The following is a 15332-nucleotide window of genomic DNA, read 5'->3' as shown; positions in this document are numbered from 1 at the left end:
TTTCAAACTAAGGGAGGTTTAAGACTGCATCTGTAAACCCTTCACATTACCTGAACCATACCAACCAAGGTCCAGGACCAGATTTTTCCTGTAACTATGACTATGATGCTTGCACATGTCACCCAAAAATCTTTTGCTATGCATGACACAGTTGATGATATCTCCTGATATGAGGTCAAGATAAACCATATTGCTGTTTTCAGTAATCAAATGATTTGAAGTATGTTCACTCAGTGACATGATTTTTATTTGATATAATGTAATCAATGTGAACATTCATACACAAATCTGATTATCCCAGGGATAAGTGGTGAATCTGAGGTGAATTTAAATGAACTTTACATTCAATACAGTTAATTCCTATAATAGTCCCACCTCCCCCGTTTCTCCTTATCTTGGCCTGTAGCTCCCCTAGTGGACAGTCTGCATTGTGAAGCTGTGACACTAGATGGCGGTAATTCACATGAAGCAGGATATGAACCACCATACCACCAAAGAAGAAGAAAAAGAAGACTATTGTTCTTCCGCCGCTTGATTTCACGTGGGGAATCGGCCACGCTAGTGCTGCTGTAGCTGGCAGGAACCCGAATAAAGACACAAAATGACGCAGTTAGATGGTGTTGTGTAAGTTGGACGATTCATTTTTTGGAACTCACAGTTTAACATATCTGTATTTATTTCTTACAGAGTTATCTTGTTCAGTGGTCGTGAAACTAACTCCGTTAAGACTGATAACATTAGCCTAGCATGCCGTTTGACAGCGAACATCATCTTAATGGACAGATATTCTTGTTTAGAGACCTTTTTGCTGTGAAATGTGTTTTATCGGGATGTGTTTTGACGACACGTTGTCCAAATCTAATACAAATGTAGCTGATATGAGTTTGGTGGGGTGCTCGTACTTGCCCGCAAATGATAGTCAGACTGAAATACCAAGGAAAATAGAGAACAGAACTTTTATGATAAAAATGGGTAAGGGATAAACATCACTCTGATTTAGTAATCATCTTAAACAGAGAAGTATGACATTTTCAGAATTACTCTATAAAAGACAGTTAACGATCAAAATAAGGATAAATATTCAGTAAAGTGGTTCGTTAACATATCGGCCATTATTGTACTTTCTCTCTAGTTTAATTTAGTTTAACGAGTTTAATTTAGCAAACGATAAACAATTGGGGTTGTCAGATTAAAGCAGGTATCAGATGTTTTTGCTTTTATCATAGCGCAGTCTGAACTGGCTGTAAAACTGGTGAGACCTTCCCTTTGAACAGTACAATGACCAACAGTAACCAACAATATTAAAGAAGAGACAATTAAAAGACTCCTGAGAATCAGCACCATATTTAACACTCATTTCTTTTTCAGACTCGTCATATGTTGTGACTGACAGCCTCTTTGGCTCGGTTTTTGTTTTCTGTCGCAGTGAAGCGCACTGGCAGTTTGTCATGTCTCTGTTTGTGTGTGTGTATCCTCAGAAAACCCAAGACGAAGCGCTCCAAGCGCTTCTTGGAGGGCAGAGCACCCAAGCTGATTGAGAATGTGAAGACTGCCATGATAATGAAAGGGGGCAACACCAGTCAACTCGTCACCGAGGCCCTCAAAGACATCGTAAGTAACCTGATGATGCACTCAGCATCAAGGCCCACAAATGCACGGGCTGTTAAAAGGGTGTAATAATCCTCTTCATCAATCTCCAATCTAAGATAATATCTTGTTTTTTTCAGTTATACTTGTTTTAGCAGCTCTTTATCACATCTTCTTCAATCCAATACAATTAAAAATCTATTTATAAAGTAGTCAGTCTACAACAACAGTCTAATAATCCAGACATCTATTAGATCTCAAGTCACACAACGCATCGGTGTGATGGACAAGAAATGAACAAATCATGAGGTTTCAGAAATGCTTCTGGAAGCCTGTGAGTTTGAGTTAACAGTTGTTCATCCATTAAACTGGGCTGTTTCTCACCTGTGGCTTCAGTTTATACTGAAGGCGCTGTCTGTCACTTCCTGTGGATATGTGATGTCACAGTTAGGAGGCATAGAGCATTTACACAGCCCCACTGTGACATTCAAACTGGTAATATGGGTGTGATTTGACCTAAGCGCTCAAATTTCAATTCATTCTTAAACAACTTGGATCAAACAGTATTTTTGTACAGCACATCTGATAAGTTACACATCACAAGTTGTAGTGTATCAACGCTGAAGGCTGCTGTGCCACAGACGGGCAAAGAGACTAGAGATGCTCTGATGAGTGAGTGGAGCTGTGTATTGAAGGGAGGCAGCAGATTTAGCTGAAGTTGCAATAAACATCACAATATTACGATGCATTTTTATGATGACGAGCATGCCCACTTTCTCCGTTACACCACTGAAGACTCCAGACGTCATACTGCAGTCTAAGGGATTTCAGGCAGTGGCAGTGAAAGTGAGAAGTTGGGATTCTTTGTGAACCGTAAACTGAAACAGAATGTGGTCATTGGCTCTTCCTTTTCAACATACACTGACTACAGACAGTATATTTAACACTTGACCTCATCTACTTCATTATTTTTATGTAAATATCTGCTTATTCTGAATTTGATGCAGCAATACGTTTCAAACATGTGGTCACTGCAAACACTGTGGACTCTCCTGTCCACAGTGTTTGCAGTGAAAGTGATTAATATGATGTTATTGAAACTTATTAGTGCATCAGTAGAACCGTGTCAAAGAAACCACAGTTGTGAAGCATTGAATGTGACTGTTGTGGGTCTCGTGTACGCGGGCAGGGTCTGTGGGTCTGGGACGGGACAGTCTGACAGCAGGGCTGTATTTGAAGGGAGAGGAGGGAACTTCCTGGGTTTATCCCACATTATCAGAGGGATGCAGAGAATTGCAACCACATTTGTGGTTGAGCTTAAATGAAAACTGGTCTCACTCAGCAGAATTGTGAATTCAATCAAGGGATCTTTTTTTTTTTTTTTTTTTTTTTTTAATTTTCCTGCAGTATGCCTTGAAGAAGCCCAGTGCTGTGCTGTACAAGAAGTAAGTGGTTTACATCTCAGAAATGCACTTATTGGATCCATGTAACTTTGTTTTATTTCCTTGGGTTAGGGTTTGGATTTTCCTCTTCAGGAAAGTCAAATGATCACAATTGGAAATAGAGTCAGAGCATTTCAAATAAGCAGTTATTTTTCCTTTTCTTTCTGTTTTTTTGTCATTTATAGTTGAATTTCATTGGCTCCAGGGACAAGCCCAGACTTTGAGCTGTTGTGTGGCTTTTCCTTCAAGAACACTTAGTTAATAGCGAATGCAGATAATGTGCGAAAGAAACAATACTTTGAAATGACAATTTCCTTTACTTCAGTTTCTTTCTGAACTCAGCAGGATTTGTGGTGAGATCTGAGATCATATTTAAGATATAACAGTGTCTTATGAAAAAGGATTTAGATGTGTTGTAACCCATTGCACGGGATACAGATAAACCCTATGGACTGTTATAGAATCATTGCTCAGTAAATTAAATATCAATCCAAAGTTGAATTTAACTGAAATACATTAAACTGTCTTTGGTGTGAAGTGTCAAAGTCAACACAGCTAATTATCTACACGTGTTATGAAACGTGTTGAGCTTCAGTCTCTTCAGTGTATAAATCCTTTCTTGCTTTTCAGGAAGAACATAACAAGGCCGTTTGAGGACTCAACGTCACTGGTTAGTGTACAAGACACACAGGACACCCCAAATGTGTCATTACAGTCAGATGTCTGGAGATGTTTTGCAGTTTGATTGCTCATCATTTCAACTCTTTCTCAGGAATTTTTCTCCAAGAAGTCAGACTGCTCTCTGTTTCTGTTCGGCTCCCACAACAAGAAACGACCCCACAACCTCATATTTGGTAAATTCTCTTTTCTCAACCTCTCACATTACCTTTTCCCATCATGTCACTAAATGAAGAATCATCGCCTGCTGAAGTGTCATCAAGGCAAGGCAAGGCAAATTTATTTGTATAGCACAATTCATACACTAGGCAATTCAAAGTGCTTTACAGAAGCATAAAAATACATTAAAATCATACATTTCAAAGAAAGAAAGAGAGTAGAAGAGAATAGAAAAATAAAATAAAATACAATTAAAGGGAAATTTAAAACAGAAGCCAGTAAAAGACAATAATTTAGCATTTAAAATGATTAAAATCATTGAGCAGATATATTTACTTTAAGTAAAAGCTTTAGCAAATAATAATGTTTTCAACCCTGATTTAAATGAGCTGACACTTGGTGCAGACCTCAGGTGTGCAGGGAGAATGTTCCACAGGTGAGGAGCATAATAACTGAAAGCTGCTTCACTTTGTTTGGTTCTCATTCTGGGAACATACAGTAGACCTGTCCCTGATGACCTGAGAGGTCTGGATACCTCATATGGAGTCAATAAATCTAGAATGTATTTTGGTCCTAGACCATTTAATGCTTTGTAGACCAACAGTAAGATTTTAAAGTCTATTCTTTGACTCACAGGAAGCCAATGTAGTGATCTGAGGACTGGTGTGATATGGTCAGCTCGCATGGTGCCTAGTGTGACGTGACTGTGACCATAATCTTATTAACCACTGACCTGTTGACCTCCAATAAGATGTGTATGCTGAAAGTTAATGATATTCGTTTTGAGTGACTGATGTGTGTGTCATTGTGTCCTTTGTTTGTTTGCAGGTCGTCTCTTTGACTTTCACGTGCTTGATATGATTGAACTTGGAATTGAGAAGTACGTCTCTCTGAGTGATATAAAGGTAATGGCTGCAGTTATTCTGTAACATCTGTGTTGTTTGTTCAGGGAAAATGGATTTGTGGTCTTGTAGTTAAACAATGATGGATTTGTTGTGACGCCTGCTAACCAATCAGAAACAAGTGTTTTTCTACCCATGGAGTCTGAGGGCAGATTGCACTTGTAAAGGAGTAGTGCAGCATTTTGGGAAATGTGTCTGTTTGCTTGAGACTGATATTAATTTCATGTCTTTGCATAAAATACTGAACTGCAGTCAGAAATCTTAGCTTAGCTTAGCATGACGAGCAGGGGGAAACGGCTGGCCTGACAATGTCCAAAGCTCAAAAATATGCCTACCAAAACCTCTACAGCTCACTCATTTGTTCAATCTGCACAAAAAAAAGAATATATGTGATTGTATGCTGAGGTCTGTGCTGGACCTTTTTACTGCAGCTCTGTGCAGCACCTGTTCATACAGACATGATGGCCATGCATCCCGCTTGACAATTCTGTTTGTGTTTTTCAAGTAAGTGCGATACAGTACTAATAATTAAACCTTTATTTACCCAGGTAAGTTAAAGTGTAACAGCAGATCACAGTAGTCAAGCAGTAAAGGAGCCTGAAGCAGTTTTTACATTGCTTATATTGTCTTTATGTGAAGCTGAGCTAACCAAGTCCGGCCATGAGCCATGGCAGTGATATTGATCTTCTGGTCTCACTCAAAGCAAATAAGGATATTTCTCAAAAGGTTGAACTATTCTTTCAATCTGATGTTATATATAAAATGTTTTGCTCCAGCGACCGGCGGTGTTTAGGTGTGGTGGTGGGAACACAGAGACAGCAGTGGTCACCTTCTGAGATACTGACGAAGCACAAACAGCTCAGAGTGAGGCTTGACCTTTCTCTGTTCAGCGAGGAAAAGCTTTTTAAAAATCAGAATTTGATCATCATCTCATCCTTTAGAAACACATAAGTAAGCATGACTTTGTAAAACGAGGTGCAGTGTGGTCAACCAAGAAACCCAAATTCAATAACTACACTAACAGCCATGCTACGAGCTCACAGGATCAGGGAACAGACCTCAAGTGCAGGCACACCAAACCAAAACAGCAGACTGATCCGTAGTATTACCATGACAACCAAACCAGCTTGACCAGGTAATCCTTTGTGTAACTTTGTGTAGAATAGTTTCACATAGTGTCTGTGAGGTGTAGGCTGAGAAAGTGAACTTTATTTGAAAGTGAACAAATAAAGTGACTTTATTTGTACTCAAGAAAGGAAAAGACAAATACTGGAGGAAATGAGTGTGCAACGCATCGATATTTTTTCATTAAGCATATTTTCCAATAGATTTTCACATGAAATTGAGATCAGGTATTCATAATCACTTTCCAAACAATAGAAAAAAAGGATGTGCAGTAAAGTGGAATGACACAGGAGAGAAGTATTGAACACTGAATGTTCTCTGCCTGTGCTGAATAGAATCAGCGGGGTTAATGCATTTTGGCAGATTAGTACTTCCACTCCTTGAAAAAGGGTTCCCCACCTCTAAATGCAAGTCAACAAACCATTCATTACCAAGCTGTCACGCAGGAAACATAACGCGCTTTCCCAAGACCTTTACAAGCAGAGCAGTGGCATTGCTTACCGACTGATTTCTCTACTGCTAAATGCTCCTATAAGACCTCACTCCATCGTCACCTGACCACACACTGGAGCTCTGGCAAGATTTGCAACCAGTCAGCAAGTTAGTCAGAAGAGCAGCCCAAGAGACCACCATGTTGAATATTTATTTCCTCCAGTATTGCGTTGTCCTCTACCTTGTCTTTCCATTCTTGTAGGTCTATACCACTGTTGAGATGGATTTTTTTCTGCCTTGTCTTCCAGTGACTGAGGGGGTCAGTCACTGGTAACAGCCCACAGTGTGCTGAAATGGAGTCGTTCTGTTTTTCTGTTGCAGACCAGTAAATGTCCTGAGGGGACCAAACCAATGCTTGTGTTTGCAGGGGAGGCTTTTGACACGGACAGTGAGCTCAAACGTCTGAAGAGTCTGTTTATAGGTATGAGTGTGTTTCTAGATTTCCTTTTGGGGGAAACTGTGTCTTTTTGTTCCTTTGCTCATTTCTTTGACCTACCTTTCAGACTTCTTCAGAGGTCCCACAGTGTCTGCGGTGCGTCTGGCAGGTTTGGAACATGTTCTGCACTTCACTGCCCTGGATGGAAAGATCTACATGCGCAGCTACAGGTATGGAAACTAGAGTTGGTTAAAAGAATGTTTGAATCTGAATTGGTCAGCGTAAGTTGAGTTCTCACAGATCCTGCTGAGTTTACTTCTCGCCTTTGCCAGTGACCAACTCATGTTTGTGGTCTTTTTTAGATCCTTTGGAATTGAAATTGAAGTCACTGTTATGGCCACTTTCACATTATCTCTGCTAACAACACCCACAACACAGATATTGACGTTATGTGTCACTGCAGGTCTCTGTTGAAGAAGTCTGGGTGCAGGACGCCGCGGATAGAGCTCGAGGAGATCGGGCCATCATTTGACTTCGTCCTCAGAAGAACACATATGGCTTCAGACGACCTGTACAAGTTATCTCACAGACAGCCAAAGGCTCTGAAGGTAAAGATCAGCTGGATTCATGACTCCAAGCTTTCCTTTGATGGAAAATGGGAATTATATTCAAATTTAACATCATTATTGGCTATTATTTATTTTGTTTTTTATTTTCTTGCTTTGTTCATTTTTTCTGTGCACATGACCAAGCTTTTATTATTAAAAAATACTAAACATGTATTATAGCCACACATGGCCCCAGCCAGGCTAGCTGTTTCTTTCCCTCTGCTTCCAGTCTTCATGCTAAGCTAAGCCAACATTTCTGACTCCAGTTCAGTATTTTATGCAAAGGCATGAAATTAATATCAAGCAAATAGACACATTTCCCAAAATGTTGCACTACATCCTGACCACCAGTGGACTGAAAAATGTAAAGTTTGTCCTGAGGGTGGCGCCAGAGGACACAACATATTGCTGCAGAAATGAAAAGGGTTTAACATCTGCCCAGTGACCATTTTAGAACATCATACACTCTATGTTGTCAGACTTGTCACAACTTTTCCACTCTGAACTGTACTCACTGTGCTTCCAAGGTGATGCTATCGTTAGCATTGAACCCCTGTCAGCCAGTAATTACAAACTAATGCTGTGCAGCGTTCAAACCCACTGAACTGGTTTCAACCTGTAGAACAGCAGTTTTAAACATGCTACTGTACTCAAAGGTCTGCATCTGATTTCTATTCAAGGTCAGAGGTCTGGAATGATTTGCAATAACAAAGTAGCATTTATTCAATTAATTAACGTCACATCTCTTGTGAATGGGCCAGCATGAAACCGAGGCAGACAAGGCTCAGACAGTTAGTCCATATTTTTTTCTGACTCAGACATTTTCCTACAACTACTTTATAATAGATACAGAAAATCTGTGCTAGAGAGAAGGAGAGACATTCTGCATCTGCGATTGAGGCGCTGACATGCATTCTCTAGTGTGACATTAATGTGTGAACTTAGCAGTTAATGTTACCATGACAACAATGTCAATGACAGGGAAATAAGGCACATGAAACCACGTTCATCGCTGTGACTGATCTCCAGCTACGCTGAATATTCAGCATCACTGACAGTTTATTGAGCATTAGAGAATTAATTTCAAAATAAAAAAACATTGCACTTTTTGGGAAACTCATTTTTAAAATGATACCTATGAAATCTACAATATTTCCATATGATGTAAATATTCATCATACACTGTAGCTTCAGTCAAATATTGGAACAAGCTAATAGAGAGATAATACACTGACAGACCCTTTCTGTTTTGCTAGCTGCTTTATGCTACACAAAGGCAAGTGTTAATATAGCAGTAATTCAGCCGTACATACTATACTTTATACTACTCTGCTGTGCTCCTTCTTCCAAAGAAGGTTTCTGAATAGAACTTCATTTCTCAAACTGACACGTCTTTAATGCTCTTATTCACTGTTGCAGGCCAAGAAGAAGAAGAACATTTCCCACGATGCCTTTGGCACCAAGTTCGGCCGCGTACACATGCAGAAGCAGGATCTGTCCAAGCTGCACACACGGAAGATGAAGGGCCTGAGGAAGAGGAAGGGAGAGGTAGTCGCTGAAGACCAGGATGGACAGGCACCCAAAGTGGCCAAAGAAGAGCGCTGAGGGGGCGTTCAGCAGCTGTGCTGACAGATAGATGTCATTCACCTTTTTTTAGAAGACTGGCATGGCTGGCTTTTACAGCCATGGATGGGAATGTGAGCAGCCATCAGGCAGAGAGGATGCAGACATATTGCTCCTGCCCCCGTTTTGTTTTCCCCTTCTCCATGTGACATTCAGGTGGTTCTTTGTCTCGGTGCTCTAGTGAAACCACACAAGCATCAGAAGAAGATGAAGTCCAACAAATATTATATGTTATCTACAGTTGTTCAGGAAGTCTGCCTGAGTCTGTGATTTTTTTCTCTAAGTTGAAGTGCTTAAAATTTTCATTTTCACTAAAGAAGAAGAAGAAGAAGAAATAGAGGAATAGAGGAAATAAAACAGTCTCAAAATAACGTTGGCCTTTTCAAAGCTTTCATTTTGAGATTTTCAGTTCTTGTGTTTACTGTGGCGCACCTGCCCCTTTGCCCCTTGATTCCCCAAGTGCCCTTTTGTCAAAGTGTGTGTGTGTGTGTGTGTGTGTGTGTGTGTGTGTGTGTGTGTGTGTGTGTGTGTGTGTGTGTGTGTGTGTGTGTGTGTGTGTGTGTGTGTGTGTGTGTGTGTGTGTGTGTGTGTGTGTGTGTGTGTGTGTGAGAAAGTCCCTCTGTGTGGCCCAAAATAATAATAAATAAAACAAAATAATAATAATTTAGATCTACCTTGGTCGGTCACATGATCCACAACGTGCCCTCACTCTGCCGTCGCTGCCCTGACGTGCCCAGATATGACCTGCTGCTAATCGCTGAGCAGCTGGAGACGGACACTGCCAGTCCTGCGAAACTGAAGAAGACCTGAGGCAGTAAACGACTGGTCCGATGAAAAGGTTTTGCAGCGTATTCGCTTGTGCACAGTGTATTCTTGCAAGATGACTGAGGAAGTGAAGTGAGCAGTGAGCATCCTCTGTGTCATCCAACTCTGCACACACACCTCTCACAAGTTATAGCCGCTCGTTAAACAAGCACAGTGTGTGTCAGGCTTGTTTGTTTGTTTCTCTTGTCATGGGCAAAGTGCATTAGAGAGATATCGTGTTATTTTACAGTCAAGCTGTTTTTTCCTATGTTTCTAGAGGCAATGAGGCATAAATTATGTTATTTTACTGAAACTATACAATATGCATATTCACATAATTTTGGACTCTTACAGTATAAATACAACAATAATAGAAGAATTTGAATTTTGATTTTCTCAACCTCTCATTTAAACATATCAGTACTTGTTTGTTTATAACATTTACACACAAATTAAGTATAATATGCATACAAATTATCTAACTTTTAGAACCTTGCTGTCAAAGTCGATAGTCAAACTGAATAAAAGCACAAAAATATTTAAATACATGATTTCTATATCATTTAATTATTTTTTTACTTTATTAATTTAACACTAGGAATAATAAAGGGCAGATTATGAATGGATTAAATTCAGCTATACAGTACAATTTTTGAAAAGGTATGAAATGCCATATCAGCAGCAGCAGCCTCCTCACCAACCCTCTCAACAGAAGCTGTTCAATGTACCCCATCAGGTAAAACAGACTAATTTTGCTTTCCGCTGGCCTCTAACAGATATATGAGGTGTGGACAATGATGGTATGTTGTGATTCCATGTTACATTCTTTATGAATATGGGTTGCCACCATTCAACCTGTTATATTGCAAGGTATGTTTCTGTATGGTCTTTCAAATTCGTGTTCCATGTGCCCCCTTTTAACTTTGAGCACCTGTCCCTCCAAAGGTCTCTGCACGGCCCTGTCCCTCATAACTTTTGTTTTGCCTATGATCACATCATCAAGTCAGACTTTATTTACCTACACACTCTGTTGGCCATAGGGCCAATTCCACACATTTTCAGTTAAACCAGTCTGTCCCCTAAACCTCATTTTTGATTAAACTATAATTAAAATAGCACAAAGGTTAATTTTTTTTTCCATTAGTAAAACTTTGCCACCTTTCTAGGATTAAAAGCTGCACATGGAGAAGAGCAGATTGCAATTAAGTGCTATTCTTGAATGATTTTTAAATGCATTTATGTGGACTGAATCTTTTAAGAGCATTTTTGGGATTTGGGATCAGTAGAAAGAGGCCATGCACACGATTTAGAGGCTTACTAAATAAAGCTGGATGTAACACCACGCTTTAGGGGACATCTTAAGTGCAATGTAGTTTCCTTAAATGATAGAAGACATTGTATATAAATAAAAAATAAATGATGAAGTTACATTAAAACTTTTTGATCACAATGAGCAACGGTCTGCTTGGAGGAAAAAGGTGCAGAACTTCATGAAAAGAACACCTCTCCAACAGTTACGCACGGGGGTGGATCATTCAGGCTTGTGTTGCAGTCATGAGGAACATCTCAGCTTCAGTTTGGAGACGGAATGTGTGTGTGTGTGTGTGTGTGTGTGTGTGTGTGTGTGTGTGTGTGTGTGTGTGTGTGTGTGTGTCAGTGATGTGTAACACTGCAATGCCACAAGAGTTTGCTGTTTAACTGCTGAATACACAAGCACGACAACAGAATACAAATACCCTGCTAGTCTGTTGCTCGCCATAAGAAACCAGCAACAGCATCACCTACAGCAGTATTCAGATTGAGTGACGTAATAATAATACATTTGACATCGACATCATTTTACAAAATGATTTCTTCTCTTAAAATGGCTTGTCAAGCTGTGTGGGAGCCTATGAAAGTGATTATGCTCTGGTGTAGTATCTGATCTCCAACCAGAGTTCAGTCAGCATCGTCCGCTTTTTCTTAAATCATCTGCTTAGCGCACGTGTCTGTGTGTCTGTATGTCCACCTGCTGGCCCTGCAGTGTGTCTATTTTGAGCCGCTGCAGAGGGAAGTGACACTTTCCAGACCAGCAGTGAGGAACCTGCGGAAGAGTGGAAACACAAGACTGCATACATCAATATCTCACAGTACTGGACGTGGAAAACGTATAGACAGCAACGCCTCGTCTGTATTTCAAGACCTGGTCGTCACTGGTGAATGACAGCGTCCAATCAGCTGCAGGATTCCTCGGAGGCCCGCCCCTCTGCGCTGTCTATTTATAATATTGCAACAACAGCTATTTGACAGTTACTGTAGGAACAGATGCTGCATCACCAGCACTGACACAACTCAAGTTTCTCCTCAATGGATGTGACTTTACCCTGAGCCATCAAACGTAACCTCCATCTGAATCAGATCAGCTCTGACCCTGTCACTGAAGGCAGCACACCTCCAGGTTTTAAAGCAGCGCCAAACTGCTGTGGCTTCTTTGCTCTTTAAGACAAACCTGACATCAGAACAATGACAGAGGGGACCAATATGCTTGAAGGTGACACAGCGGATAAGGGTGAGGTGCCCGCCGGCGAGCACGCAGAGGAGAAGCGACCGGAGGAGGAGGAGAAGAAGGAGAACGGAGACAGCAAAGTGAGCGTCCCGGAGCAAACGCCGGCTCCGGGAGCGGAGGAGGACGAGTTTGTGCACCCCGAGGGCGGCTGGGGATGGGTGGTGATGTTGTCTTCCATGTGGTGTAACGGCTCGGTGTTCGGGATCCAGAACGCCTTCGGTATACTCTTCCTCTCCCTCCTGCGGGAGTTCGGCTCCGAGCACGATGAAGACCTCCGCTTCAGGACAGGTGAGTGAGGTGGAGGGGGGCGGCAGAGATCTCAATGGAAGGGGGGCGCACAGCCGGAGGTTGTGCGTTTGAGTTAAACAGCCCTAAAATTCAGCATGCAACGTAATGATTTGAACGCTAATTATGCAGTTACCCTGAGCTAGTGACGTTACACTTATGTGGTTTTGGATGAAAGGTGATTGAAAGTCCAGAACAAGCAGCTCGCAGTGCACCGTCCCTCCGGCGGTGTCCTCCGGTGAGGCTGACGCACACGCGTCGTTAAACGGTTAGTGGCGGGGAGTTGAACCGCTGACCGTCGCACCGGCAGACCTCTCCGCGCTCACCTGCTGCCCAGTTCTGAGTAAAATCAGTGTTTCTGCCTTCTTTTAAGGCAGATTTTTAAAACTTGCGTTTGCCATTTCGCCAACTGGACGCGGTGTCACGCTAGCTAACGTCAGCTAGCAGGTAACAATATGTCGTTTCCTGAATGACAGAGGCGCCACTCAAACAGAAGCAGCTGAGGTTAACTGAGGGGTAATAAGTGCTTTATTGTCTGTTGGCGGCGAGGTGAAGGCATGGCAGTAAATGTGGTGTCAGTGTTTCTCTGTGGTTATGCTGGTTTCTACCAGAAACTGCCAGAAGTGAAAGTTAGCCCTTTGCGGCTGCGGCGTGCCTTCAGAGGGAGACACGACACACGCGAGGCGCTCAAATCATTAATGAACCAGCGCCTGCCACAAAAGCTGCTCATCCACCTCAAGACACATATTATGTAATGCTTTGGTGCTGTGGTGTAATCCAGTTAAAACCAAGTGGTATTACACTGCTACACTTTCCTATGAGAAGCTTGTTTGCCTTTTCAGGTTACTGCAGGAAGCAGATCGGGGGTTAGAGTATGGTAAAAGGTCACATCCCTCTCTTCTTTGTGTGTGTGTGTGTGTGTGTGTGTGTGTGTGTGTGTGTGTGTGGCAGAGAGAGGGATGGCCTTTGCCCATGAATAATGACCTGATGTTCTGCTGTGATTGTAACCACCTGTTGTTGGTGCTGCTGTTTGGCAGATGAGTGTGTAAGAGTAGAAGCTGTATGGAAACCCCTTTTTTTAGTCTGCTAGAACCCAAAGTTCAAAGATACGGAGCGTGGAGACTAAAAAGCTGCCTTAACATGATAAGATGGGTTAATGTGGGGGGGACTCTTTGCGCTGCAATCATGTGAACATCTGCGTTTGGTACATGTGGTTCGACTGTCGTGCTCGGCTCCATTTAAAGGTAAAAATCCCTGACATGAAGCAGATGTCCAGTCTGGAACATCCAGTCATCAGTAAGCTGTGGTGGCCTGTAACTGACCAAGTAATAAAGAGCCAATGCTTCAGAGTGCAAATACTTGCAGAGATAATGCCATTGTGTCATTTCCCTTTACTTGAGAGTGAAATGTTGTGTGATCTGGAGAAACTTCATGTTCCTGTAGGTGAGACCTGCACAAATCATTCGATCATAAGCACCTGAACCTCACACAGACACATCATAGTTAGGACTATTGGCATCAGGCATGAACTCCTTCACCCCTCACTCTGTTATCACTTCTTTCATGGTGCCCCGCCCTGGACAGCACAGAAGAATGAAGAATGAAGAAGAAGATAAAAAAAGAAATCTTTTATTAGTCTCAATTACACACACAACATGTGGACTTGGGGGGGGGGGGGGGGGGGGGGGGACTGCACACGCCATGCATTTGTCAAATTCTTTCTCCGCTTTTAACCCATCCTGGTCGTCCTTCCTCTGTGGCAGACCAGGAGTGGTGGGCTGCCAGCCGATCGGTGCCCGGGGACCAGTTCCTTCGTTGTCACCATTGGTCAGGTTCTTGCATGTTTTTTTTAGTGGGGTTTTTTTAAGTTTTAACATGCAAACTCCACACAGAAAGGCCTCTTTTTCCTCGAGTAGCGGGCACTGAAGGCATGATGGAGGACATGCCACCAGCGCCCACAGCAGAATTCGAACTGGGACCTTCTAGCTGTGAGGCGAGAGTGTTACCACCTGTTCCACCATTCCACCACAGTAGTGCTAATTAAATTGAGCTATGAATGAACGTGACCCAAGGATTTAATTTCAAATAGTTTGGAAAGTAAGTAGTAGTAGTAATAAATGGTTCATATTCAACAGGTATAATCTATGTCACACATGCTCACATCAGCAATGAAACCTTAATATATTCATATAAATAATAAATCTGCGAAATCCAAAGTCATTAGGTAAATCATAGGCCCTCGAAGGTATAACTATTAAGTAATAAAAAAGTAATTGCAGGGGAAGTGTGAGCGTGGTCGTTTTTTGCAGAAAGAGGTCAGGAGATATTCTGTCTTCAGTTAAGGATATTTATTAACACACTGATAAAATAGATAACATGTACATGGATCTCAGTCTTTTGGGAAATCGCAGTCTGCAAGCAGTTAGCTGCAACCACCCGCCAGAATGAGAACGCCTGACTTACGATTATACAAAGTTTTAAAAAGAAATGTGCAGCTATCTGATTGGTCAAAACAGGTGGTGATCATCGTGGTTTAGACTTCAGTGCCCTCTCCTTGGTCCACAGGCTGGTCCCAACCTGTTGGCACACGACCCATCCAATCCATAGGAGACAGCGCCCTGAAAGAGAAGATAGCTAGACCCCCCCCCTATATGTAAATTATGTGTTACCTGACACGAGATATCTTAAGTTTCGTTTTCTGTGTTT

The 15332-nt window shown here is 41.8% G+C and overlaps 2 protein-coding genes across 2 annotated transcripts in view; both read left to right on the top strand.

The window, feature by feature from the left end:
* Window positions 1–524: 524 nt before the first annotated feature.
* Window positions 525–9356, top strand: rpf2 (ribosome production factor 2 homolog). The gene is made up of 10 exons (XM_070987298.1): window positions 525–624; window positions 1479–1611; window positions 2995–3032; window positions 3660–3699; window positions 3802–3883; window positions 4695–4771; window positions 6707–6806; window positions 6889–6991; window positions 7225–7369; window positions 8789–9356. Exons 1-10 carry the CDS (start codon window positions 602–604, stop codon window positions 8972–8974), a joined length of 927 nt encoding a protein of 308 aa, XP_070843399.1. The 5' UTR covers window positions 525–601; the 3' UTR covers window positions 8975–9356.
* A 2724-nt stretch (window positions 9357–12080) lies between these two features.
* slc16a10 (solute carrier family 16 member 10) overlaps window positions 12081–15332 on the top strand; it is a 34819-nt gene continuing 31567 nt past the window's right edge. Inside the window, exon 1 of the mRNA XM_070988143.1 lies at window positions 12081–12629. Within this exon, the coding sequence (XP_070844244.1) occupies window positions 12299–12629 (331 nt within the window). The 5' untranslated portion in view covers window positions 12081–12298. The remainder of the gene's footprint in view (window positions 12630–15332) is intronic.

Source organism: Chaetodon trifascialis, chromosome 19 (genome assembly GCF_039877785.1).
Source record: "Chaetodon trifascialis isolate fChaTrf1 chromosome 19, fChaTrf1.hap1, whole genome shotgun sequence".
Taxonomy (NCBI): domain Eukaryota; kingdom Metazoa; phylum Chordata; class Actinopteri; order Chaetodontiformes; family Chaetodontidae; genus Chaetodon; species Chaetodon trifascialis.
Note: the sequence above shows the minus strand (reverse complement) of the source record. Positions and strands in the feature narration are given on the sequence as shown.

What these genes read in the sequence shown, in the direction of transcription:
- rpf2 (XM_070987298.1), top strand. Translation starts at nt 602, where the DNA reads ATGACGCAGTTAGATGGTGTTGT. An exon ending in CCGAGGCCCTCAAAGACATC is followed by an intron (nt 1,612 to 2,994) that starts GTAAGTAACCTG and finishes ATTTTCCTGCAG; the next exon opens with TATGCCTTGAAGAAGCCCAG. An exon ending in TTGAGGACTCAACGTCACTG is followed by an intron (nt 3,700 to 3,801) that starts GTTAGTGTACAA and finishes ACTCTTTCTCAG; the next exon opens with GAATTTTTCTCCAAGAAGTC.